The following is a 24,410-nucleotide window of genomic DNA, read 5'->3' on the forward strand; positions in this document are numbered from 1 at the left end:
GTGTGTGTGTGTGTGTGTGTGTGTGTGTTCGCGTGCATGCGTACCCCGCGGTGCAGTGACCTGCGAGGACGACGGGGTACACTCTAAATGTAGGGTGCCCAGAAACTGGGCGCCTTTGTCGCCCGCCCCACTTTTTAGGGTGCCAAATGTCGCCCAGTTTCTGGGCACCTTTGTCGCCCAGTCTCGGGGTGGACAAACCATTCAGGAACCTGCCTTCACCCATGGCTCGGCAGCGACTAAGGTGCCAAAGGTGCCCAGAATCTGGGCACCTCAGTCGCCCAGGAACTAGACACCTGTGCATGCTCTACCATGAGAGAGGGCCGGTTACTGTATGATTTGTCCACCCCGAGACTGGGCGACAAAGGTGCCCAGAAACTAAGCGACATTTGGCACCCTAAAAAGTGGGGTGGGCGACAAAGACGCCCAGTTTCTGGGCACCCTACATTTAGAGTGTACCTGCTGGGTGCCTTTGGGTGCCTGAGATATGCCGCCGCGGCCGCCTCCGCGTTGTGCGGGCGTGCGTGCGTGTATGCAGGGCCACGCGCGTGGTTTGGTTAGCTGGGTGGCTGCCGCGACAAACGGCTCCAGTTCCCTCCGTCTCGCGCATGTCTGGCGCATGTCTGGCGGACGAAGTCGTCGCAGGCGGTGGCACAGCGCTGCGCCTGGATGCTCGCTGGAAGGCCCATGCCATGCAGTGACATTGCCTCCTGATTGCATATTGGAGTCGAGTGCCCGCCGAACGAGGGGGTAACCACTCGCGTAATACCCTGTACACAAAAACCGTGTATTACGCGTAATACACGGGGTCGTAATAACTTTTTCGGGTCAAATGTGCCAAATTTTTGCATTTTAAGGCCGTAATACACGTGTAATACCTCAGTAATACAGCGTAATACCGAGTAGTCTGTACACGATTTCTTGAAGTGTTTACCCCCTCGCCGCCGAACCAGGCTCACTCTCCGAGCAGTCGTTTCGTCGCGCTGTCTCGCTCGCACCGTCACGGGACGCCCCACGAGTGTGAGAGAGAGAGAGCCAGCCGCGAACCGCTGGCTGCCGGCCAGCCCCATCCCCGCGAGCGTGTTCGTCCGCCCGTCCGCCCGTCGATTTGGCTCGGCACGCGCCAAAAAAAGGAGACTAGCGCGGCGCTGGAACGCAAGACTGATGGCCCGGCGGTGTTATTTTGTCTGGAACAACGAATCGTTCAGCGGCAACAGCGGCTCGCCAAGCCCACCGCCGACAGCCGTGCCGGGTAGGCAACCGCCGCCGCGCTCCGGACGCGTCCGTGCGCCGAGTTGCCTACCCGGAGCTCGTGAGGCGCTCTGGCCGGGCCGGCCGGGTCGACTCAGTTTGGCCGATGTCGCTCCCCTCCCCTCTCCTCCCCCCTCCCCTCCCCTCCTCCCCTCCCCTCGCAGTCATTCAGTCACGTCCTCATTCCTGGACTCGTTGCATCTCGTTCGCCATCCCGGCGTCCCTTTTTAATCCGTCCGCCGTTGCACAGCGTTTTACCCCGGCCGCCTCGTATCCCGTGCGAACATCTTATGAGCGAGTCCGTTCGGTTCGGTTCGAGCCTTCGTGGGGCTTCGGGCTTGGAGCGCCCTTCCCTCGCTGCTGTGGTGTTGGCTGCCGTACAGATCTGCCGGCGATACGCGCGAAGCCGCGAACGGTATTCCGCCCTGTCTCATTACACACCACTGCATTTACACGGGCATGGCCAGGCATTGCCGGGCCGGGCTGGGCTGGGCAGCAGCGCATCCAAGGTGTGTCCCTGTGCGTGCGTGCGCGAATGTGTGCGGTTAAAGTCATTTTACGATGTCGTCTTTTTTAGGAGGTGCAGCAACACTGCGAAAATAAGGTGTAACTCGCATTTAATGAGATATCGCATCACTCGTCGTTTCTTTTTTTCCGAAACGCGAGGGGCAAACAACTTCGTCAAAATTTGTACACCGTTATTTCAAATTCACGTTATTTCACGTTATTTCATTGTTATTCCGACGTTATTTCAAGGGTATTTCAACGTTATTTCGCGTTATTTCGTGTTATTTCACGTTATTTCGCGCTATTTCACCGTTATTTCACGCTATTTCACGCTTATTTTGGCGTTATTCCATCGTTATTTCGCCGTTATTTCACCGTTATTTCACGTTATTTCACCGTTATTTCACGTTATTTCACGGAAAATGTACACCTAAATTCAAGTTGTTTGCCCCTCGCCGAAACGCGTTCCCGCCGGCTGGGCGTGGTGGGACTGGCACCAGATCTCAACCTTGCGAGCTGGAGGCCGCGCCAGAGGCCTCGCGCCGCGGGTCGCCCTGCGTGCTGGCAGACTGCGAGCATGGGCTGCTGCTGGTTGTGCCGGTACTGCTGGCGTGGGTGAGTGCGGGTGCCCCGAGCGGCGCCGCGGCGCTGGCCTCGACGGCAGCTGGCGACCGCGGAGCCAGAGCCAGCACCGATTCCGAGGTTTTCGTCGCTCTGTCTCTCTCGCATTCAAGACCGTGTAGGTGCGGGGGAGACAGAGCGACGAGAACAGCCCTCGGAATACGTCTGCAGCTGGAGCCAGCGGGGCACCGCCAAGGCGACCACCGCGCCGCCCCTCCCGGATTCGTGCCATTGCCGATGCCATTGCCGCGCTGGCGGCAGTTTGTTCCGCTCTGTTACTGCACGGCGTTGTCGCTGTCGCGCTGTCGCCCAGGAAATGACCAAGAAGCGGGCCGCACAGGACGCGAGCACTTTATTCACTTTTTTCCCGCCGCCTCCGCCAGCACAGCCTTTTCTGTGAGTGACATTTAATTTGGTGCGGCGGCCGAAAACAATACCGGCTCCCGTTGCTGCGCGCCGCCATGGCGCTGCTCTCCTCGCTGCCCGCCTCGCTGCCCTGCCCGCCCCGCCGGCGTCGTGACGGGGCACCTTGCTGGCTGGCCGGCCGGCCGGCAGCCCCGCGGACCGAGGAATGCCTCATCAAGGACGAGACTTCGACGTGCTCGGCGGCCTGCAAGGCCTTGTTGGGCGCGCCGCCACACCGCCACGCCGTCGTTGTCGTGACGACGCGCACCTCGCCACGCCGGCGGGGTTCCCCTCGAGTGGGTCCGTTCCTTTCCGTTCCGCACTTTTCCCGCCGTTTCTGTGTTTTCCCGCTGCGCGCTGCGCGTGTGTCGTGTGTCCCCGTGCGCGGTCCCCGCCCGCGGCCCGCGGCCTCGCGGCACGGTTCTCATGGCTCTGCCCGGCTCCGTCTGGCTCTGCATGGCGTCCCCCCGTTATCCTCCGCCAAGGCCCCGCGTCGCGCCCGCCGTCCCCGGCATGCGGGTCGACGGCGTTGTCGACGTTGACCCAGGTCGCGGCCCTCGATACCGCCGTGGCCGTAGAGATGTGCGAAAGGTTCGGAATCGAATCGAATCGAATCGAATCAGCTCTGATTCGATTCGATTCGCTCCCGGGAAAATTGCTTAAAATCCGAACTATTCGAAAAATTCGAATCGAGGGTAATTCGCCTTCGAATCTTGTCCCTTTCCTCTCCCGTTTGAATCGCGCGCTGCACACCCGCCAGCTAGCTTCTAGACTGAAATTACCAAATACTAATATTTTTATGTGATATTACATTGTAATAAAATATAATTATTTTTTGTTCCACTAATATTTGTTTTGCACTACTGATATTGAACAACGCACTTCCTGTATTGCTCCAACAACAACGTAACGAAATCATGAAATTTTTGCTTGAGATTCGGATTCGATTCGAAAAACAGGGACAAAAATTCGATTCGATTCGATTCGAGAAAAAAGATGCAGATTCGATTCGATTCGATTCGGGGATTTTTTTTTCATGATTCGATTCGATTCGATTCGAGGGGAAAAAACCTGATTCGCACATCTCTACGTGGCCGCGCACTCCATGCACAGCATGCTGCCCTACACGGGGCGAGGCGGCGGCGGTGACTCCGGGCAGCACCACCCCTGGGCTCAACTCTCTTGGCAGTGACCCCTGCGGGTCGCTGTCTTGGGGGCCGGCCCAGAGATGCACAGACTCCGAACCTCGGTTTCGTCGCTCTGTCTCTCTCGCACCCCGACGGTCCGCCCCATGAGTGCGAGAGAGACAGCCGGCGCAGGGTGGCCGGCCGCGCCTCCCTTTCTTCCCGCGCACGTCGCCGTTTCCACACAATGCTGCCAACTGAATAAATTGTTGAAATCGCGGCGGCCAATCTGTCTGGCTGGCCGCGCGGTGACACGGCGTCCGCGTCGTCCGCGTCGTCGGCGTCCTCCCCCGATACGGCTCGGCCAGCGAGTACCGCCTCGCCGACGTTGCTTTTGTCGCCAATGGCCGCGCGATGCGGCGCGATGCGCATTGCGATGACGCGCGCGATACGCCGCGACGGCCGCCTTCACGATGGTGATGACGATTGTGGGGGTCGCGGTGCCTCGGCGGTGCCTCGGCCGCCGACCGCCCGGCCAGCTCTCGCTCGTCTCACTCGGCGCTTTCGTCTCCATCGTCGTCTCTCTGGCCGAACGGCCGGACCGAACGAAGAGCGGGGAAAACGGATTCGGCTTCGAGTATTGTCTCGCCTCGCTCGCCAGCCCTACGTTTTGCGCCGGCGCGGCGACCCTGGAGGTAGAGTCCTATAGTGGCCTGGAGGCTGCCGCCGGCGCGGGGTTCGTGCCGCGGCCGCCCCCTCAGCCCAGCCATTTCGCTCTCTCTGCCGCACCCACGCGCGCCCACGCGGCGTCCCACTGGGGGTGCGACAGAGACGGCGAACGGCTCGGCAGCACCCCGATCGCTGATTGATTTGACATCGATTACACGGCGAGTCGGTCGTGCATGCAGCAGCGGCGGCACCAGGGCGAGAGAAAAATGCACCAGTTTCGCAAAGCGCAGCACAGCCGAGCACAGCGTGACCCCTGCCTTTCCTCTCTGTTGCAGGCATGAGGCCAGCCCCGCCCGCCCCCGCCGGGGCGCTGTACGCCCTGTACGCCGCGCTGGCGGTCTTGCTGGCCGTGTGCGCCGGGCCCAGCGACGCGGCCAAACCAGGTGAGTGGAGCGTGCCGACGTGCTTCGCCACGGCCGGCTTCGAGTTTACAGGAAAAACACCGCAGGAGCACAGCGCACGACGCAGCTGACTTCCCAAAGATACTCCCCACTTTGCAGTGTGAACTTTGAAGCGCCGCGTGTGGTTTAGCTGTACGACGGCAGTGCGATTCCTTGCCGTCCTGCCGTCGCTCTGTCTCTCTCGCACCCTCACGGAACGCCCTCGCGGGTGTGAGAGAGACAGCGAGACAGCGCGAGACGGGCGGGGCGCGACCTCGGCGGTCCGGCCGGCCCTGCAGGCCCTGCAGGCCCTCCAGGCTCTCGATCGCCTCGGCCGGACTCGGCCATTACGAATTGGCTCCACTGGAGCGCTGCGATTGGCGCTGCGCTCCGAATCGACACGACTCTCTGTTGGCCTGCGTCTTTTTGCCGCAATCTTCCAAAGCGGCGGAGAACGCCCCACGCGGGGCGAGAGAGAGAGAGGAAGCCGTGCCCAAAAAGACCGCTCCTCTCACTTTTAGCTTCCTTTTGCCATCATGAACAAGGGTTTAGAAGCACCGCGCGGAGGCCACACTGCCGTGAAGGATTCGGCGTCGCTGTCTCTCTCGCGCACGCACCCCCGGAGTGCGAGGGAGACAGCGACGAAGCACTGTGCGCAGTCACCTCGCATGCCGTACCTTGCGCGCAGCGCCGGCAGCGCGGGCCTTGGGCACCGTAACACTGTGCGAGTAACTGCCCATTCGGTCACTCGCACGCACACACACGCACGCACACACACTCGCAGGGGGGCTGGCGCACAGTAGCGGACCGCGGGGCCATCCCGGCAGCGAGCGGCCTGCACGGCTTGCACGGCCTGCACCGGCAGAGCAAATGGTGTGCAAAATAATAGAGAGAACACGTGAATAAGATATTGTATGCGAATGCCGCAGGACGGCCGTACGGCGCTGGCCGTGTGTGAGTGCGCGTGTGTGTGAGTGTGTGTGTGTGTCTGTAGCGCGCATTAGTGCATTTCGACTCGGCCAAAGCACATGCAGGGCATGCGGCTGGAGGTGGCGCTGCAGCCGGTAGCAGCTGCCCGTAAGCGTGCGAGAGGGACGGAGCGACGAGCACACTGTGCACACTGTGGCCGCCGGTAGTGGGGTGGCCTGGCCGATCCTAACTGCACTTCATGACCATGGGCTGGAATTTTTTTTGGTTGTTCTGGGGACCCACCTGAACACTTTTGCCCGCAGAGGCATTTCGATTTCGCGTGCAGAGCCAAGATGGCGGCCGTTTTAACGCAAAATTGAACACTTTTGACTTGGATGCGTTTGATCCTATGGCTTCCCGCATTCTTATCCGATTTTCACGATCCAAGAATTGATTCCCACCAAGTAAGGTCCAAGGAAGACGATGCCGTTGACAGATTTACGATATCTCGAAAAGTTTTGGAGCAGTAACGTGTCAAAAGTGAAAAATTGGCCCCGAAAAAAGGCAATATTTTTTTTGAACCTTAATACACAGTTACCTGTTAACCGTATCAAAAAATTGCCTTCTCTGTTCGTTGTGCGTCCTTTCTAGACGAGTAATTTGAGCACAAATTCCGACCTGTGCGCCAAACCGTTTACGAGATACGCCCGTTCGAAGGGTGCCGTGTCGGCCCGGCGGAGGCCGCTCTGCAGGGACTTTCCCTAAGGGGCTGATAGGCAACCCGCTCGACGGCCGCTCCCGCCAGCCGCGAATCCAGCGCTAAACGACTGTTTTTCAACGCAAATGTGGCTTGTTTAGCCTTGTTTGTTTCACCACCGTTCTAGAACTTGCTTGTATTCCATATGAACCCATGAAACCTCATCTAAAAGGGGACCATACTGAAATAACAGGAAAAGTAGCGATATACATCGGCAACTTTGGCCCGTCCCGTAGGTTCATAAAGAAATGTGCGAATTTCGCCTATGTTTAACCCTGACGGGATTTTAACCTGAGTTGGGGTCAAAGTAGATTAGGGATGTAAAAACACCGGTAAGATTCAAAGTTACGTAAATAACGGTAAAATACGGTATTTTACCGTATTATAGGGTATATTTGGGTAAAGTAAAATTTTATCGTTTTGATCCACTTTGCTGCGATACAGCTCCCAAACTAAGGCGGCTAAGCACACTCCGTAACAAAGGTGTTCTAAAAGAAGGCCCAAAGACCACCCACCCGTTGATAGAGAGCGATTAGCCGCCTTAGATCAGACGCAGTGGCTTCCCAAAGTCAGCCCAAACGACGATTTCTGCACATTTGATACCGTTTCGACAAACTTTGTTGCAATACCGCTCCTAAACTAAGGCGGCTAATCGCACTCCGTAACAAAGGTGTTCTAAAGAAAGGTCCAAAGACCAGCCACCCGTTGATGGAGAGCGATTAGCCGCCTTAGATTCAACGCAGTGGCTTCCCAAAGTCAGCCCAAACAACGATTTCTACACATTTCATACCGTTTCGACAAACTTTGCTGCGATACCGCTCCCAAACTAAGGTGGCTAATCGCACTCCGTAACAAAGGTGTTCTAAAGGAAGGCCCAAAGACCAGCACCCCGTTGAGGGAGAGCGATTAGCCGCCTTAGATCAGATGCAGTGGCTGCCCAAAGTCAGCCCAAACGACGATTTCTGCACATTTGATGCCGTTTCGACAAACTTTGTTGCAATACCGCTCCTAAACTAAGGCGGCTAATCGCACTGCGTAACAAAGGTGTTCTAAAGGAAGGCCCAAAGACCAGCCACCCGTTGATGGAGAGCGATTAGCCGCCTTATATTAAACGCAGTGGCTTCCCAAAGTCAGCCCAAACGACGATTTCTACACATTTGATACCGTTTCGACAAACTTTGCTGCAATACCGCTCCCAAACTAAGGTGGCTAATCGCACTCCGTAACAAAGGTGTCCCAAAGGAAGGCCCAAAAACCAGCCACCCGTTGACGGAGAACGATTAGCCTAATTAGGCTAAACAAGCCACATTTGCGTTGAAAAACAGTCGTTTAGCGCTGGATTCGCGGCTGGCGGGAGCGGCCGTCGAGCGGGTTGCCTATCAGCCCCTTAGGGAAAGTCCCTGCAGAGCGGCCTCCGCCGGGCCGACACGGCACCCTTCGAACGGGCGTATCTCGTAAACGGTTTGGCGCACAGGTCGGAGTTTGTGCTCAAATTACTCGTCTAGAAAGGACGCACAACGAACAGAGAAGGCAATTTTTTGATACGGTTAACAGGTAACTGTGTATTAAGGTTCAAAAATAATGTTGCCTTTTTTCGGGGCCAATGTTTCACTTTTGACACGTTACTGCTCCAAAACTTGTCGAGATATCGTGAATCTGTCAACGGCATCGTCTTCCTTGGACCTTACTTGGTGGGAATCAATTCTTGGATCGTGAAAATCGGATAAGAATGAGGGAAGCCATAGGATCAAACGCATCCAAGTCAAAAGTGTTCAATTTTGCGTTAAAACGGCCGCCATCTTGGCTCTGCACGCGAAATCGAAATGCCTCTGCGGGCAAAAGTGTTCAGGTGGGTCCCCAGAACAACCAAAAAAAATTCCAGCCCATGGTCATGAAGTGCAGTTAGGACGCCCACATGGGAGCGGGGCCACCCCACTACGGGGGCTCCGCCAGGCTCCGCGGTGAGTTTGCACTTTACGAGCTGATGCGGCACGCATTACGGCATTACGGGGTGCTTGGTTAATAAAGCGTCCGGGTGGTCCTGGGCGCGCCCCGGCCGTGCGGCCCGGCGCGAGGCTACCTCGTTATTTGTTTTAATTACGCGATACGCGTCCTCTGGAGCAGCCCTGCCCTACAGTGCGCCAGCGCCGCGCACTGCGCATTGTGGCCGAGACGGCGCGCAACGCACCCCTTCGCCGTGCTCGGTGCGTCGACAAGGCCAATTTCCTCGACAGAGGCAGTTGGTTGATTTCAAACCATAGAAACTTTAATTCATATCCTGCCTGGTTTTAATATCAAAACCCACCGCGCCGTGCCGGGCGGGCGGTCCTGTGGCGAGTGCTGCCGGCTGATACCGAACAGCATCTCGCGCGGTTGTCTCTCTCGCACGCCTGCGTGACGCCCCGTGTGTGCGAGAGAGAGAGAGAGAGAGAGAGAGAGAGAGAGACGGCGAGAGAGGAGGGAGGGGGAGAGGAGAGAGAGAAGAGAGAGAGGAGAGAGAGAGAGAGAGAGAGAGAGAGGAGAGAGAGAGAGAGAGAGGAGGGAGGAGAGAGAGAGAGAGAGAGAGAGAGAGAGAGAGAGAGAGAGAGAGAGAGAGAGAGAGAGAGAGCGCCGTTCGCAATGAGCGGAGCGTGTTTGTGATTGATCGCGGCCGAGGCTCCTTCCGCGCCAAAAGACTCAAAAGACGCGCCTTGATAAATGGGGCGTTGTGGCGTTCTCAAGGACGGCGGTCCGGCCGGCCAGGCTTGCCAGTGCCGCACCGCGTCGTGACGGCCATATTCAATTTCATCCACCTTCCCGCCGCGTCGCCGCCAGTCGCCGCCAGTCGCCGCCAGTCGCCGCGTCGCGCGGGGCGTGAGAAAAAAAAGGGGGGGGGGGCAAATAAAGGAAGCGCGCGGACAGGCGAGGGCGTTTCGGGAAGAGCGCCGCCACGCCGCCACATCGCGTGAGACAAGAGCGTGGCTTTCTGGGTTTTTTTAGTGGCTGGTTCAGTAAAGCTGGTTAGTGCTTTGAAGGTCGCACTATGCACTCTAAATGTTCTACACACGGTGAAGATTCTCCATATTATGATGAAAATGTTCCATAGTATTATGGTGGTGCAGCTGACTTCGTAACATACCATTGAGAATTCACCGTACCTTATAGATATTTTGATGAATTTCGTTGGTATTATGGAGAAAATCCCCACCATAATATATTGGTGCAGCCTTTCACTGTAAGACATTTACTGTGTGCCAGTCGATTCCATGGCAGGCTGTTTTGCAAAATCTACCTAAAAGTTCGCTGTCTCAGAATCGAACAGAAATGACGTTAATTGTATTCGGGTTTGAGTTTTTTCTTCCCTTTTTCCAACTTGGCTGATCATCGTGCTTGATGTGGGTGGTAATTGCCCCGCACTGGTTTGCCACCCTTATCTCGTAGATTTACTGCGGACTGCCTCTTCTCCGCCGCCACCAGAACCGCGATGGGATCCTTCATTTTTCTTTTTCTTTTTTTTCGTCAGTGTATCAGTGCGCCTTTTGCTGTTGCAGGACTATGCGAGGTGGAGACCGGCCAGTCCAACATCATCCTGGACGTCGAAGAGAGCAGGGGACCTCGTGAGTATTGCGGCGCTGGATAACTATAGACGTCTGGGAGAGTCGCAAAAATACGTACTAATACGGGCGTGGGACTCTCTTGGAGATTTTCTGAGAGTTACAAATCGGTCAACTTTTGATCACCTGTATCAAATTTTTGAACCTAATGGTCCGAGGGGGTATGCACTCGCGTAATAGTCGGTTCAGTCTATCTGTAATAGCACGCGTAATAATACGCGTAATAGTCGCGTAATAGCCGAAATTGTCAAATATTTATCAATTTTGGTGTGTTTTAGGCCGTTTTTAGCTAAATTCCGATTAATTTGTGGCGTAATAGAGCGTAATAGCGTAATAGTCGGTACACAGGTTCAGAGAGCGCATACCCCCTCGTAATGGTCTTTGGACGTCTCTGGGCCGTAGAAATTTTTAAACTTTGGTCTTGAAAGTCGTGGGAAGAGAAATGCTTGAGATTTGTGTGGGAACAAGGAAGGGGTTGGTTGAAACTTGGGGTGCTGGACCTAGCTGTTGCCAGCGTGGGAGGGCCCTGACGGCTGTTGCTGGCTAAGCGGCTGGTCCACGGAGAGACGAGGCTGGTGACCTTCCCGGATGTCTTGCCCTTGCGTCCTCCCATTTTTATACGTATTATAAAACTGGAAAGGGGCAAGAAGCGGTGCCGCGGTCCGCCGGCCAGTCCTTACGGTCCTCGCCTCGCAGCGCGGCCGCAAATGGCGCCGGGCTGCCGGACTGCACGCTGCGGTCTCGGAGTCTCGGAGACGCGTGGGCAGAGACACTCGAAAAGAAAAGAAGGGAAGAGTGCGATCCTCGGCAACGGCCTTCCTCCCACGCCAAAAGCACCTTGGCAGTATCGCATCGCGCGGTTTTTTTTTTAAGTGGCGGTGTAGTGGCTGTCCGTGATGCAACACGCCAGGAGTGTGCTGACCGCAGCGCCAGCCGGCCGATCGGTCGGTCAATACGGTCGATTTGATGCCGCCTGCAGTTCGACCCGCCGCCCCACTGCCGCCCGTTTCGGTCGAATTAGGAACGGATCGCGGTGCTCCCAAGCCGGAGGCCGATTCCGAACATGGCTCGCGTCGCTCTGTCTCTCTCGCTCTCGCGGGGAGTACCGTCGGGGTGCGAGAGAGACAGAGCGACGAAGCCCAGTTCGGCCTGCGGCGCAGCCGAGGCGCAGCCTCGCGTAATCCAGACGTATTGCATGGACGTCGTTAGGCCTGTGGTGCCCGGTGCTGCCCGGTGCTGCCACCGCACATTATCCAACCGTTGTGCATCCCGTTAGGGAGGGCCGCTGTTTCGCTGTTTTCACACTCGGCTTGGCGGCCGTTAAGGGAAGTCCTCTCTTTGCTTTCGATCTCGAAATGATGGCGCCGTTCGGCGGGCAGCAGAGCGCGTTCAAACAGATGGCAAACACACCCCGGTCAGGCTGAGTTAGTGTTTGGAGATTTTTATGGGGTGCCTGTAGTAAGACCTTCAAACGTATCACACGTTTTCTTGCGATTACATACACATAATTGCGATTGATAGTTAGTTAGAATGCGTCTAAGCCGTAGTTTCCTCATTGCAGAAATCAACCAGCAGACCAGCCCCGCCGACCTGCCCGTGGTGGGCGACCCCTTCTCTGACATCGCCCTGGACCTGGTGTTCCCCAAGGGGTCGCCCATGTTCATCCTCAACGGCAAGCGGCTGCAGCTGCTGCACCCGCTGGACAGGGACTCGTCCAACTTGTCGCACATCGTCTTCCAGGTGAGCTTCCTTTCCTCCCGCCGCTCCCGAGTGGCCCTCCTTCCGCCAGGGCGGTGGCTTTCGAAATGGGTTCAATGCCGCCTCTTCTGAAACGAGCCTCCCTTCCATTGCGCAGCTCATCTGCACGGTGAAGGCCACGAAGAAGAAGCGCACCATCCCCGTCATCGTCAGGGTCTCGGACATCAACGACAACGCGCCCCACTTCGTCAACCTGCCGTACGAGACCACCGTGTCCGAGGTAAGCTTGTCTGGCGGAATTGTCCAGGGTGCGCGCCAGAGAGCCCTCGAGAGTGCTCTCTCCAGCGCGCCTGGCCGCGCACCCCAGGTGGCCGTCGAGGCCGAGTGTCTGGATGCGGCGCTGACGTGGCGACGGCGGGGCCGGTCGTGATGAGACACTTTCGCTGTCAGTTACTTTGGCGAGTTCGGGGCACGTCGCGGCCAGTCGCGGCTAGTCTCGGCGGAGGTCATCCCGGCCGTGCTCCTCGATTGGCTGGCCGCGCAGGCCGCGCAGCGCTGCACGGGTGGCTGGGCACCACTTTCTCGTGCGGGTGCACGGCCCGTGGCCTTTGACCCTGCACGGACACGGCCAAACCGCCAAACTCTTTTCGTCACGTTATGAGGTCCTTGCCACTTTCGGATTTTGCTTCCTTTTCTTCTCCTCGCGGCCATCGCATCGAAACGGGCTGCTCCGGACCAGTAGTTGTCGGTGGCTGTCGACGGGACGGCTGAACCGCTTCGAGGTTTCGAGGGGTCAGAGAGGCGACCTGCCCGGAAGGCCCGGAAGGCCCGGAAGGGGCGGCGCCTCGGCCACGTGCTTTCGCGGTGCCTGGCGGTGCCTCGCGGTGCCTCGCGGTCAGCGAGAACGTCGCTAACGAACTTTTTCCGTCCTTTGTTGTAACGGTGCAGACCTTTCGCCGGCAACATGGTTCCGATCGTAAACATGATTCCGAACAACGGTTCTCTTACACGGGAGGCGAACGCCGCGCCCCGCCGCCGCGCCGCCCCGCCCCCTTCGGAGCACTGCGCACGGCACAGCTCAATTATCGTATATGAAGCAGCGAGCAGCAGCGAGCGCGGACCCTTTAGGTACAGTCAGCGCCAGGGAGAGTCTCCCCCGCTCTCGCTGGCTCCCCTCCCCGGGCTAGCAGGCTGGTTCCCAATTCGCTCTGTCTCTCTCGCACTCCTGGCGCGTCCCGTGGGGGCGAGAGCAGAGGGGAGAGAGACAGAGCGGGCTTACAAGGGTATAGCTTCCTTCCGTCTGTTCCCGCTGGCCCATGCGCTCAAAGCGGCCGGCGTCGGACCGTCGTCGCCAAGGCCGCCAAGGCCCTGCCGGTGGTAGCCGCCTTGCCTCGCCGCGACGCAGCCTCCACTTGCAGTGCAATGGCAGCGCGCTTGCGCCTGACTTGCGCTATGCGTGCGCCGAGCCCATGAGTCGTGTGCCGCGGCGGCACTGCGGACTGATTCCGCTCACCGTTCCGCCGCTCTGTTCTGTCCCTCTCGCACCCCCAAGCCCCAATGGAGCTCGAATCAGCCTGCAAACGTCCTCAGCCCTGTCATCAAGGATTGAAATCGCGCAGTCACGGCGCAGCGCAGCGCCCGTCTCGCCAATTGAGCCGGCACTTAGTTTCCGGGGCATCTGAGCCGTCCTATGTGAGTGGAGCAGTCTTGTCTCGGGATGTGGTCGCTGACGTCGCTGACGTGGGCTGATGACGTTTCCGTATCCCGGTGTCCCGGTGCACAAGAAACATCATTCAAAGACGCTCTGCGAAACCCGACTCCGTGGCCTGGCGGGCCTGGCGGGCATCCGCTGCAGCGGCTGGGGCGCCGCCCACCGGACTTCCCGGACGCAGCCGCGCGGCGGAGCTTGCCGGCGGCGCCGCCAGATGGCCCGCCCGCGCGGCGGAGGGCGCGGCGATGGCAAATGTTGTATTTGGGGCTGTGGCCGTGGCTGGGGTGGCCGGGACGAAGGTGGTCGAGGGGGCGGGGGTGAGGCCGAGGCCCCTGGAGGTGGCGGCGAGTGTGTGCGCGTGCCGAGGCCGTCGCTGCGGGCTTGCTAGAGCGGCGTCCGCGAGTGGCCAGCCGCGGGCCGCGCCGTCCGCGGCTCGGGTTAGTCGCAACAGACTTTTCTTGTTTGGCATACTTACCTGGCACAAAGGTTAACCGTGATCACTAAAGGGGGTTCCTTCAGGGTGAGGCCTGTCCATTGCACTTCGGGCGGGCTGACCTCTGCGAGTATCCCTAATGTGGATACCTCGGGTGCACAATTTTTGATAGTCGGGACTGCGTACGCGCGGTCCCCGGATAATCCACACATTCATTTCCTGTAGGAAGCCGGCGTTGTGTACATTTGGCGCCAATTCGAGGCGACATCTGCTTTTCCCAACAATTCTCGTTTCATCGCGTCTGTCTTTGCCTTGTTGTGGGGCGCCACGCCTCGTGGCCCGCCCCCTCACTTGTTCCTGCTTTTTCGGCAAATGTTCAAGTAGCTTGTGTCGTGAACCACCACATTACACGGCGGGGGGAATTTCCCAGTGGTTTCCCCCCAAGCCTTCTCCCCTCGCGGTGCGCGCGATGCCGTCCGTGGTCCGTCATCTGGAGTCGCTCGAGAGATGGCGCCGCGGTCGTCTTTGGACCGCTCGCTCGCGGTGAGTTCTAGCGCTCGCGCCTTACATATACTGCCTGGAGTGCACACTTTCAATTAACTTTGCGCAGTGGCGATATCGTAACCAATGAGGTTTATCCGAGGTGCGATTATTGCTAGTTGAAAACTTTTACCAATACCCCGCCTGTTGGACTTGCAATACAGTCCGACGTGGCAATTTTTGGAAGCCCCTACGGGGGCTCATGAGACTATCAACTTCTTCCTAAACCAGTGTACGTGAATAGTCGCCTCGGTTGCGAAGTTGTTCGTCAACCAAGGGACCAACAACTATGTTTGAGGCCACATCAACTCTAAAGTACGGCGCGGCAAGTTCTGGCCAAAACATAGACAACGTATGTTGTCTATGGGCCAAAAGGTGGGTCGGGGGGACGGGTGTAAAAGAAGTAAAAGAACGCTTCGTTCTATCCTTCAAAGACCATTTCTTCCGGATTTTTCTGCAAAGAGCATTTCTAATCCCGTTTCTGTACCTCGTTAGGGTGAAGAACCTGGCCACAAACAGGGTCTTGTCCAACGTTTTTCTTGTTCTTTTTCTCGATCTACTTCGCCCAAGAGCATTATATTGTCAAAAGCATTTTTCTGCCAAAAGCATTTTTTTTTTACAGTTTCTTCATGCATTACGTATACCCCGTTCTTCTTAGGGGAGCTGTTGATGACCAACGTGGGCCGGGAAACGCCGGGACTTCTTTTACCTACCTACCCCCCCCCCTCCCCGCCCGCCAGAACTTGCCGCGCCGTACTCTCTTTGCAGGGGGGGGGTTGATGTGGCCTCAAACATAGTTGTTGGTCCCTTGGTTGACGAACAACTTCGCAACCGAGGCGACTATTCACGTACACTGGTTTAGGAAGAAGTTGATAGTCTCATGAGCCCCCGTAGGGGCTTCCAAAAATTGCCACGTCGGACTGTATTGCAAGTCCAACAGGCGGGGTATTGGTAAAAGTTTTCAACTAGCAATAATCGCACCTCGGATAAACCTCATTGGTTACGATATCGCCACTGCGCAAAGTTAGTTGAAAGTGTGCACTCCAGGCAGTATATGTAAGGCGCGAGCGCTAGAACTCACCGCGAGCGAGCGGTCCAAAGACGACCGCGGCGCCATCTCTCGAGCGACTCCAGATGACGGACCACGGACGGCATCGCGCGCACCGCGAGGGGAGAAGGCTTGGGGGGAAACCACTGGGAAATTCCCCCCGCCGTGTAATGTGGTGGTTCACGACACAAGCTACTTGAACATTTGCCGAAAAAGCAGGAACAAGTGAGGGGGCGGGCCACGAGGCGTGGCGCCCCACAACAAGGCAAAGACAGACGCGATGAAACGAGAATTGTTGGGAAAAGCAGATGTCGCCTCGAATTGGCGCCAAATGTACACAACGCCGGCTTCCTACAGGAAATGAATGTGTGGATTATCCGGGACCGCGCGTACGCAGTCCCGACTATCAAAAATTGTGCACCCGAGGTATCCACATTAGGGATACTCGCAGAGGTCAGCCCGCCCGAAGTGCAATGGACAGGCCTCACCCTGAAGGAACCGCCTTAGTGTTCACGGTTAACCTTTGTGCCAGGTAAGTATGCCAAACAAGAAAAGTCTGTTGCGACTAACCCGAGCCGCGGACGGCGCGGCCCGCGGCTGGCCACTCGCGGACGCCGCTCTAGCAAGCCCGCAGCGACGGCCTCGGCACGCGCACACACTCGCCGCCACCTCCAGGGGCCTCGGCCTCAACCCCGCCCCCTCGACCACCTTCGTCCCGGCCACCCCAGCCACGGCCACAGCCCCAAATACAACATTTGCCATCGCCGCGCCCTCCGCCGCGCGGGCGGGCCATCTGGCGGCGCCGCCGGCAAGCTCCGCCGCGCGGCTGCGTCCGGGAAGTCCGGGGGTAGGATGATGGGGACGGGAGGGGAAGTCGCCGCCAACTGGCGCGGACGCAGACCAGCTAGTGTCCGCGAGATGAGATGGATAAAGGGTAATGGATAAGGATTTTTGGGTCCATACCTGCGCCCACTCTTATGGTTCCGTTTAGAGATGAGGGTGTCCCAAAACGTCCCAAAACTTCGCAAGCTGAACGACCGAAGTTGTTCTGATAGATTCCATGTGTTTGTTGCAGCTTACGCCCGTGGGGACCACGATCTTTCAGGGCGTGCAGGCCACGGACGCGGACGCGGGCGTCAACGGGCTCATGGAGTACATGGTGGTGCCCGGCGACGCCGCGGCCGTGACCGCCGCCCACCAGGCCCAGCCCCGCACGCACTACGCCGACGGCTACGGCTACTTCACCATCAACCTGCCTCATCAGGGCCAGGTCACCGTCAACCGGTCGCTGGACTACGAGCGCACGCAGCGCTACCTAGTCACCATCATGGCCACGGTAAGCCCCACGTGAAACCATCACCACTCCTAAAACTATGGCGCTGTGCCTGACGCGTGCTTGTCTGTCCCCGCAGGACCGCGCGCGCAACTCGTCCGAGAGGCTGTCGAGCAGCGCGACGCTCACCGTCAACGTCCGCGACGACGACGACCAGGACCCGAGCTTCATCTACCAGGGCTGCATGCTGCTGGACGGCGCCTGCATCAACCCGGAGTACACGGCATCGGTTCGTTGCGACGTCATTTTCTCGAGTCGTCGTTGTTTTAGCTCTTGCCTGACGCCCTTGCCCCCTTGGTGCCGTAGGTGCAGAGCGGCAGGCTGGCGGGCGTGCTGCACGTGTCGCCGGAGAAGATCCAGGCCGTGGACATGGACTCCATCAACTCGCCCATCGCCTACTCCTTCCTCAGCGGCTCGCCGGCCAGCTTCAGGGACTACTTCGAGATCAACCCGCAGACGGGAGCCGTGCGGCAGACGCAGCCCGTCGACACCTCCGTCACCAAGAAGTTCCACCTCATCATCAAGGTGCGTGGGGATCCAGGCCGTCGGGTGACCGCGACTCACCCCCTTCTTTTGTCCAATGACGTGATGTGTCCACTGTGTCCACTCAGGCCGCTGAGGTGTCCGAGGCCAAGAGGTTCGCGACCGCCAAGCTGGAGATCACTGTGAAGCCCGTGGACGTGAACCCGCCGGAAATCATCGCCACGGCCACGGAGGGTTACGTGGAGGAGAACTCCCCGGTCGGCACGCAGATCCTGGACGTGAACGGCAGGCCCATCTCCTTCACCGTCACCGACGCCGACCTGGTGAGTCACGGACACCGCCGTAATGTGTGTTGTCCTTGTGTGCACTAACGCTGTTTGTCGCTGTTCGCAGGGCCCCGAGGACCCCAAGCCCACCTACACCTTCGAGCTGACGACCAACTTCTTCCGCATCGAGAAGGGCGTGCTGGCGGTCAACGAGGAGGACCTGGACCGCGACCCGCCCAGCCCGGGCAAGTTCCGCTTCCAGGTGGTGGCGCGCGAGAAGGGCGGCAACGCCGCCAGCTCGCCGCTGTCGCTCACCGTCACCCTGACCGACGTCAACGACAACGCGCCGCGCCTGCCGATGATCCCGCCCGTGTCCGTGCAGGCCGGCGACGGCAAGAGGGAGGTCATCAAGGTGGAGGCCACGGACAACGACGAGGGCGACAACGCCCTGGTCACGTACAGCATCTACCACGTGTCCAACAACGGCCGCCTCAAGTTTGTCATTGACCCCGACACCGGGCTGATCGAGACCATGGGGAAGCTCAACGCCGGCGAGCAGTACAGCATCACGGTGCAGGTGCGTGGCGATGTTTGCCGGAGTGGCGACGGAGTGGCGACGGGGCGATGCTCCTCGCCAGTGCAACCATGTCCCACGCCCGGCTGAATGTCAAACTCAACCTCCGCGTTTGCAGGCGACCGACACTGGCGGCCGGTCCAGCCAGACCATCGTGGAGGTGAAGGTCGTCCCCGGGCCCAACACGCGCAGCCCCGTGTTCCAGCAGTCCGTCTACGAGGTGCAGGTCAGCGAGGGCGCCGCCATCAACACCACGGTGGCCACCATTACGGTAAGTACGCCGCAAAACACACTCGGAGCGTGTGCAGTCTGCAGCGTGCAGCAACATGTAATCACACTCACTCCACTCTCCCCGCCGCAGGCCAAGGACCCCGAGGACGACCCCGTGTCCTACTCCATCGTGAGCGGCAACGACCTGAGGCAGTTCGCCATCGGCGACAAGACGGGGGTCATCACCATCATCCGGAAACTGGACCGCGAGGACCTCACCAGATACCAGCTGGTGAGTGGAAGTGGAAGGCACGCGGTCGTTAGCGTCACTCCGAACAGTGCTTTCGTATCGCTGTCTCTCGCACAGCGCCGTCCCATTGAGGTGTGTAAGAGAGAGAGAACGACAAGCACTGTTCGGAACCGGCCTGCCGGTTTTCTCTCAATGAACCCCTCACCACCACGGCTCGTTCCCGACTGGCGTTGATTGAATTTGCCTCCTCAGCTCATCAAGGCCGAAGACACGGGTGGTCTGTCGAGCACGGCGACGGTCAACATTAAGGTGACGGACATCAACGACAAGAACCCCGAGTTCGTGGGGCTGCCCTACGTGTTCCGGGTGCGCGAGGGCGAGGCCAACCAGACGGTGGGCTCGGTGCACGCCAACGACGCGGACGAGGGCCAGAACGCCGTGGTGTACTACTCGGTGCCCGAGGACGTCCCCTTCGCCGTGGACACCATGACCGGCGAGGTGCGCACCAAGGTGGCGCTGGACTACGAGAAGCAGAAGGTGAGTTTGGGCTCGAACATTGAACATGATCGGCCAGTGTTCCCGACGTTCCTCCGAGAGACTAACGCGGCTTTTTTCAACCCGCAGGAGTACCGCTTCGTCGTGACGGCCAGGGACGGCGCCCCGGATCCCCGCCTCGCCACCGCTACCGTCACCGTCGAGGTCATGGACGTGGAGGACGAGCTGCCGGTCTTCAAGCAGCTCACTTACGACGTCCACGTGCCGGAGAACGTGCCGGACCACGTCGTCGCGCAGGTGAGTGGAGCACGCCGTCGTCCTTGCCGGAGCCGGAGCCGAAGAGCGCCTGCAGCGGAGGCAGTCCGGCGGCCCAGCGTGCACCCGTGCGCAACGGGACTGCCTACGCTGCAGGCGCCCATTACCATTACCACTACGGGCTAGGCCACAATTGGTCGTCCTGCTCTGCCCGTACTTACACTGTAACACCTGTCTCCGAGCCGCCGATGACACTCGCCGCTTGCTGTCTGCAGGTGCGTGCGGAGGACCCGGACACCGTGAAGCGCGTCACGTACGTGATCCGCCAGGGCCCCACGGACCTGTTCGCCATCGACGCCAAGACGGGCGTGATCCGCACGACGCGGGGCCTGGACTACGAGCGCGAGAGCCAGTACATCCTGGTGGTGGGCACGCAGGAGAACCCGGGCAGCGGCGCCGGGGCCACGACCCGCGTCGTGGTCAACGTGGACGACCGCAACGACATCCCGCCAGTGTTCACGGCCGTGGCGCGGCCCGTCACGCTCGAGGACGACGTGAGCATCGGCACGCGCGTGACCACGCTCACGGCCACGGACTCGGACGGCACGGCCCCGGGCAACAAGGTGCGCTACGAGCTGATCGGCCGCGGCAAGGCCAGCAAGTACTTCACCGTGGACTCGGACTCGGGCGTGCTGAGCGTGCGCGACGACCTGCGCAAGGAGGCGGACCAGAGCTACCAGGTGGACGTCAAGGCCTACGACCTGGGTGAGCCGCAGCTGTCGTCCGTCATGTCCGTGCCCGTGTTCGTGCGCCACACCGCCACCGTGGCGCCGGAGACGGGGCTGGGCTTCGCGGAGGACGCGTACACCGTCGAGGTCCCCGAGAACGCCACGGCCGGCACGCTCGTCAAGACCCTCACCATCGTCAACAGCAAGGCGCATCGCACCGCGCCCGCGCCACTGCACTGCAGCATCGTCAGCGGCAACGACGGAGGACTCTTCTATGTGAACGTGACGGAGGAGCGCAACTGCGAGCTGCGGGTGAGCGGCGCGGCGCCGCTGGACAGCGAGCAGCGCGCCCAGTACCTGCTGACGGTGCAGCTGGACACGCTGCCGGGGCTGGTGAACCCCGCCCAGGCCACGACTCGCATCAAGGTGCAAGTCGAGGACCTCAACGACAACGTGCCCACCTTCGTGTTCCCGGCGAGCGGGCTGGAGGCGGCCACGGGTCGCTACTTCGGCGCCGTGCCGCAGGACGCGCAGATCGGCACGTCGGTGCTGCAGGTCAAGGCGGAGGACGGCGACGGTGGCCGCTTTGGCCGCGTGCAGTACGCCTTGGTGGACGCGGCGGCCACCGACACGGACAACGACGTGGCCAGCGACGGCGGCAGCGACAGCGACTTCTTCGCGCTGGACGCGGACACGGGCGTGCTCAAGACGAAGCGCTCCCTGGAGGAGGTGCCGCCGCAGCGGCTGCCCTTCCGCCTGGCCGTCGAGGCGCGCGACAACCCGGGCGGGGTCGGCGGCTCGAACGCGGCCCGAGCGCAGGTCATCGTCAACATCGTGACGCCCAGCAACCTGCTGGTGCTGGTGCTGCAGGACGTGCGGCCGGAGCGGGTGCAGGGCGAGGCGCAGCGGCTCGTCGCCATCCTGGAGCAGCACTCCGGGCTCGTGGTGGGCGTGGACAGGCTGACGGCGCGCCACTACCTGGCCGACAACGCCACGCTGCAGACGGACTCGAGCGGCACGGACGTGTGGTTCTACGCCGTGGACCCCGTGACGGGCCGCATCCTGGAGCGCAACAGCACGCGCGTGCAGCGGTCCGTGCTGGAGAAGCAGGCCGTGTCCAACATCACGCTGGACGTGTCGGCCAACCTGCAGGCCACGGCCACCGCCATCCACGAGCCCTACGTGGTGGCGAGGGCCAAGACGGCCGTGGCCGTGTCGTGGGAGGTCTTCCCCTACGCGCTCATCGTCATCGCCTGCGTCATCCTGGTACTGGGCGTCGTGGGCATCGTCTACATATGCGTGTCTTGGTCCAGGTGCGTACTGCGAGCACCGCGAGCGAGCATGTCTCCCATGAGGCAAATATTCTACGCAACTTTGACGATAGTGCAGTTGAATAGCTTTTGGCTCACAATTGCCCGGTTTTCAGGTACAAGGCGTACAAGGAGAGAATGCAGAGGATGTATGTGGTGCCAAGATATGACCCAGTTTTTGTGGAACCGAACTTGAAGGAATACGAGACTCAGGCAAGAACGCTGTGAATACTAATTTATTTTAAACCGTGCTATGGAGTATGTATTAATCTTTACATTTAATATCATCAGGTTCTGCAGATGAGTGTACCTCTTGATGATAATGACAGCTATAATGACCTGCAGCTAGACTTTAGTCAAAAAAATCATGCTTTTAGTATGGACAATGTAAGCTATATTACAAAAGAAAATCATGCTGACAGTATAGGTACGTTTTGTCATATTTTATATCTTAATGCATGGCCACAGTCAGGAGAACATTTATGAATTGTTTCCATCACTGCAGGCCAGCAAAGTCCAGTCAGCTCAGATGCAGCTACGACAGCGCGAGCTTCCAGTATAGTAGGTGGAGTCGAAACACTGCGAAGGCGAGAGATGAAGCCCAATAACTTAACTGGTCACGACCCACCCAGCAACAATCATCATTACGACAGGTTTGTTCAGCATCTCACTTTTCTCGTTTTTTCCTCATCTAGTTCAAAAATGGTTCCATCACCACTGCTTCCATTTACTTTTCAGATCACAAGAAGAAAATAATGTAGGCCACCTTAATGCAAGTGCCACCAATGAAAATGTACTGTTTTGTGAGAAGAAAGACTATTCCCATCTAGGGGGCTTCACATACATTAATGACTGCAACAGTATTGAAACAACCACTGAGCTTTAGAGAAGCGAAATATGGTGCCAGAAAAAGATCTTGCTTTAGATTTTTGTAGACAATTTTTCCCCCATTTCATGCAATAATGCGGAAAATCAAAATGTTGCTTTGGCTGTCACTCGATGGCCATGAATACTGATGCATGGAGATATCTCCTCTTAGTCATTCATTGTTTATAATAAGCTAATTATTAATATTATCATAACTATTTTTTAGTTTTGATAAGATTTATGTGACATATGTGTTGAGAGTTGACTTTATTCTGAGTTTGTGAAAAGTAGTGCCAATCCATCCGTCCTGCTATCAATGATGGAAGTTCAAAGTGAGCGGTATAATCAGGTATGATTTAGGTTTAACTTGGAGAGCCTTAGCCCTTAAAAGGTTTATTTATTTATTTTGCCTAAAAATCTTTCTGAGAAGAAAATTTATTCAGGTGTCTTTGTTAGATGACATTTATTTTGAAATATTCCAAAACTCTCTTATCCTTACCTATCCCCACTTTCATCCTGGACTTCATGCAAGAACTTTGATCCTTATGAAACCATTCCGGATTATGAAATTGCTTAAATTTTAGATGTGTCTACACTTATGAAGCCAAATGAACATGTGTACTTAATAGCTTAAGAACTGAATCGCAAGTGTCATTCAGCTGGTGTCATTATGCTGATGTTGTGATATTCCAGGACGTTTGGTACCAATATTTTTAAAGAAAAATATTTGTTTCTTACCATTTGACCATGATGCTCAATCTAAAGACCATATCGTATTTCATATGGTTTCTACATAATACTTTTTTCAAAATTAAAATTGAAGCAGAATAAGCATAAGACTGCAGAGCGAGTATGAAGGTTTGTATTACTGGTTGTGCAAAATTATTTTTCAATGGACAATAAGCTGCATGTACCAGAAAGTTAGTATGTTTTGACACATTATGTCTTTTAGCCCACTGCTCAATTGTCAAAGTAAGAATGTATAAAACTAAATATGTTGTAAATTTTTAGTCTGTTTATCTGCAAACATTCTTAACTGTGTGAATGTGTGTTAGTGATTTGTTATAAATTTGTAAGTTATACATACAATTGTACATAATGATAGACCTAATTAAGTGCAGTGATTTTGTACATAAGATTAAAAGCAATGAATTTCTATTTAATGTTTTATGAGATAATTGTATTTTTTTTACCACTACAATAGAAAAAAAATGACATATTTGTTGAATTGTCCCGTTGTTTTCTTAAATTAAAATGAATTGACAAAACAAGAGTATCTTTTCTTTGCTGCAAAAAGCACGACCTTGGCGAATGCTTGTTTTTTTAAAGACACCAAGCAGAGATAGGTCACAGAAAGCGCACGTGGATTGGCTCACGGCCCCCTATGACCTTTCAAATTAGTGGCAGACAAGTAAACAGAAAACATCTGTGCTGGTTGAGCACCTTGTCGCACGTCGCACCGCGCGTACATAGCCGCGTTTGGATTGCGCGGGGCAGGCCAGGCGCGAGTCGGCAACCCAACGCTCGCCACTGCACTGTGGGCTGCGTGCTTCACGGCGCACCGACCGCTGGCGCGTTGTCTTCAGCGGTGTCGGCTGCTGTCGTTTTCACCCAACACCGCGGGGAGGGGCGAACAGTCAATCTCTCCCCCCCCCCTCCCCCTTCCTCCTCGACGTGATGATCCTCATCTTCATTACCGCGGGCCGGCCTTGGCTTTACTGCCCTGCAGGCCGATTCCGTTCCATCTCTCCCGCACGCCTGCGGCACGCCCCGTGAGTGCGAGAGAGACAGAGCGACAAAAGCACTGCTCGGAATCAGCATGCTGCATCCGTTCGGCCTGCCTCACGGCCTGCCCCACCGTGCTAATGGCCGTCCGGCCCACTAGCTCGCCTGCCCCACCTTGTGCATACACTCGGCCGCCACGCGCCGCGCTGGC

At 57.5% G+C, this 24,410-nt stretch overlaps 1 protein-coding gene and 4 non-coding genes across 5 annotated transcripts in view; 3 read left to right on the forward strand and 2 right to left on the reverse strand.

The window, feature by feature from the left end:
• LOC117650562 (cadherin-99C) overlaps nucleotides 1–23,632 on the forward strand; it is a 78,966-nt gene extending 55,334 nt beyond the window's left edge. The window contains exons 3-20 of the mRNA XM_034394080.1: nucleotides 4,910–5,017; nucleotides 10,211–10,276; nucleotides 11,835–12,013; nucleotides 12,129–12,251; nucleotides 16,779–17,039; nucleotides 17,116–17,265; nucleotides 17,343–17,561; nucleotides 17,648–17,842; nucleotides 17,913–18,362; nucleotides 18,478–18,630; nucleotides 18,721–18,861; nucleotides 19,072–19,356; nucleotides 19,444–19,611; nucleotides 19,845–21,610; nucleotides 21,724–21,820; nucleotides 21,899–22,034; nucleotides 22,113–22,260; nucleotides 22,346–23,632. Of these exons, the coding sequence (XP_034249971.1) occupies nucleotides 4,912–5,017; nucleotides 10,211–10,276; nucleotides 11,835–12,013; nucleotides 12,129–12,251; nucleotides 16,779–17,039; nucleotides 17,116–17,265; nucleotides 17,343–17,561; nucleotides 17,648–17,842; nucleotides 17,913–18,362; nucleotides 18,478–18,630; nucleotides 18,721–18,861; nucleotides 19,072–19,356; nucleotides 19,444–19,611; nucleotides 19,845–21,610; nucleotides 21,724–21,820; nucleotides 21,899–22,034; nucleotides 22,113–22,260; nucleotides 22,346–22,493 (4,791 nt within the window). The 5' untranslated portion in view covers nucleotides 4,910–4,911 and the 3' untranslated portion in view covers nucleotides 22,494–23,632. The remainder of the gene's footprint in view (nucleotides 1–4,909; nucleotides 5,018–10,210; nucleotides 10,277–11,834; nucleotides 12,014–12,128; nucleotides 12,252–16,778; nucleotides 17,040–17,115; nucleotides 17,266–17,342; nucleotides 17,562–17,647; nucleotides 17,843–17,912; nucleotides 18,363–18,477; nucleotides 18,631–18,720; nucleotides 18,862–19,071; nucleotides 19,357–19,443; nucleotides 19,612–19,844; nucleotides 21,611–21,723; nucleotides 21,821–21,898; nucleotides 22,035–22,112; nucleotides 22,261–22,345) is intronic.
• Nucleotides 14,150–14,314, forward strand: LOC117651436. Its single transcript, XR_004588107.1, has one exon. It is a non-coding gene; the product is annotated as a U1 spliceosomal RNA (small nuclear RNA).
• On the forward strand, nucleotides 14,714–14,854 carry LOC117651437. Its single transcript, XR_004588108.1, has one exon. It is a non-coding gene; the product is annotated as a U4 spliceosomal RNA (small nuclear RNA).
• Nucleotides 15,541–15,681, reverse strand: LOC117651438. The gene has a single exon (XR_004588109.1). It is a non-coding gene; the product is annotated as a U4 spliceosomal RNA (small nuclear RNA).
• On the reverse strand, nucleotides 16,081–16,243 carry LOC117651435. The gene has a single exon (XR_004588106.1). It is a non-coding gene; the product is annotated as a U1 spliceosomal RNA (small nuclear RNA).
• Nucleotides 23,633–24,410: the final 778 nt, after the last annotated feature.

This window comes from Thrips palmi, unplaced genomic scaffold (genome assembly GCF_012932325.1).
Source record: "Thrips palmi isolate BJ-2018 unplaced genomic scaffold, TpBJ-2018v1 HiC_scaffold_5, whole genome shotgun sequence".
Classification (NCBI taxonomy): domain Eukaryota; kingdom Metazoa; phylum Arthropoda; class Insecta; order Thysanoptera; family Thripidae; genus Thrips; species Thrips palmi.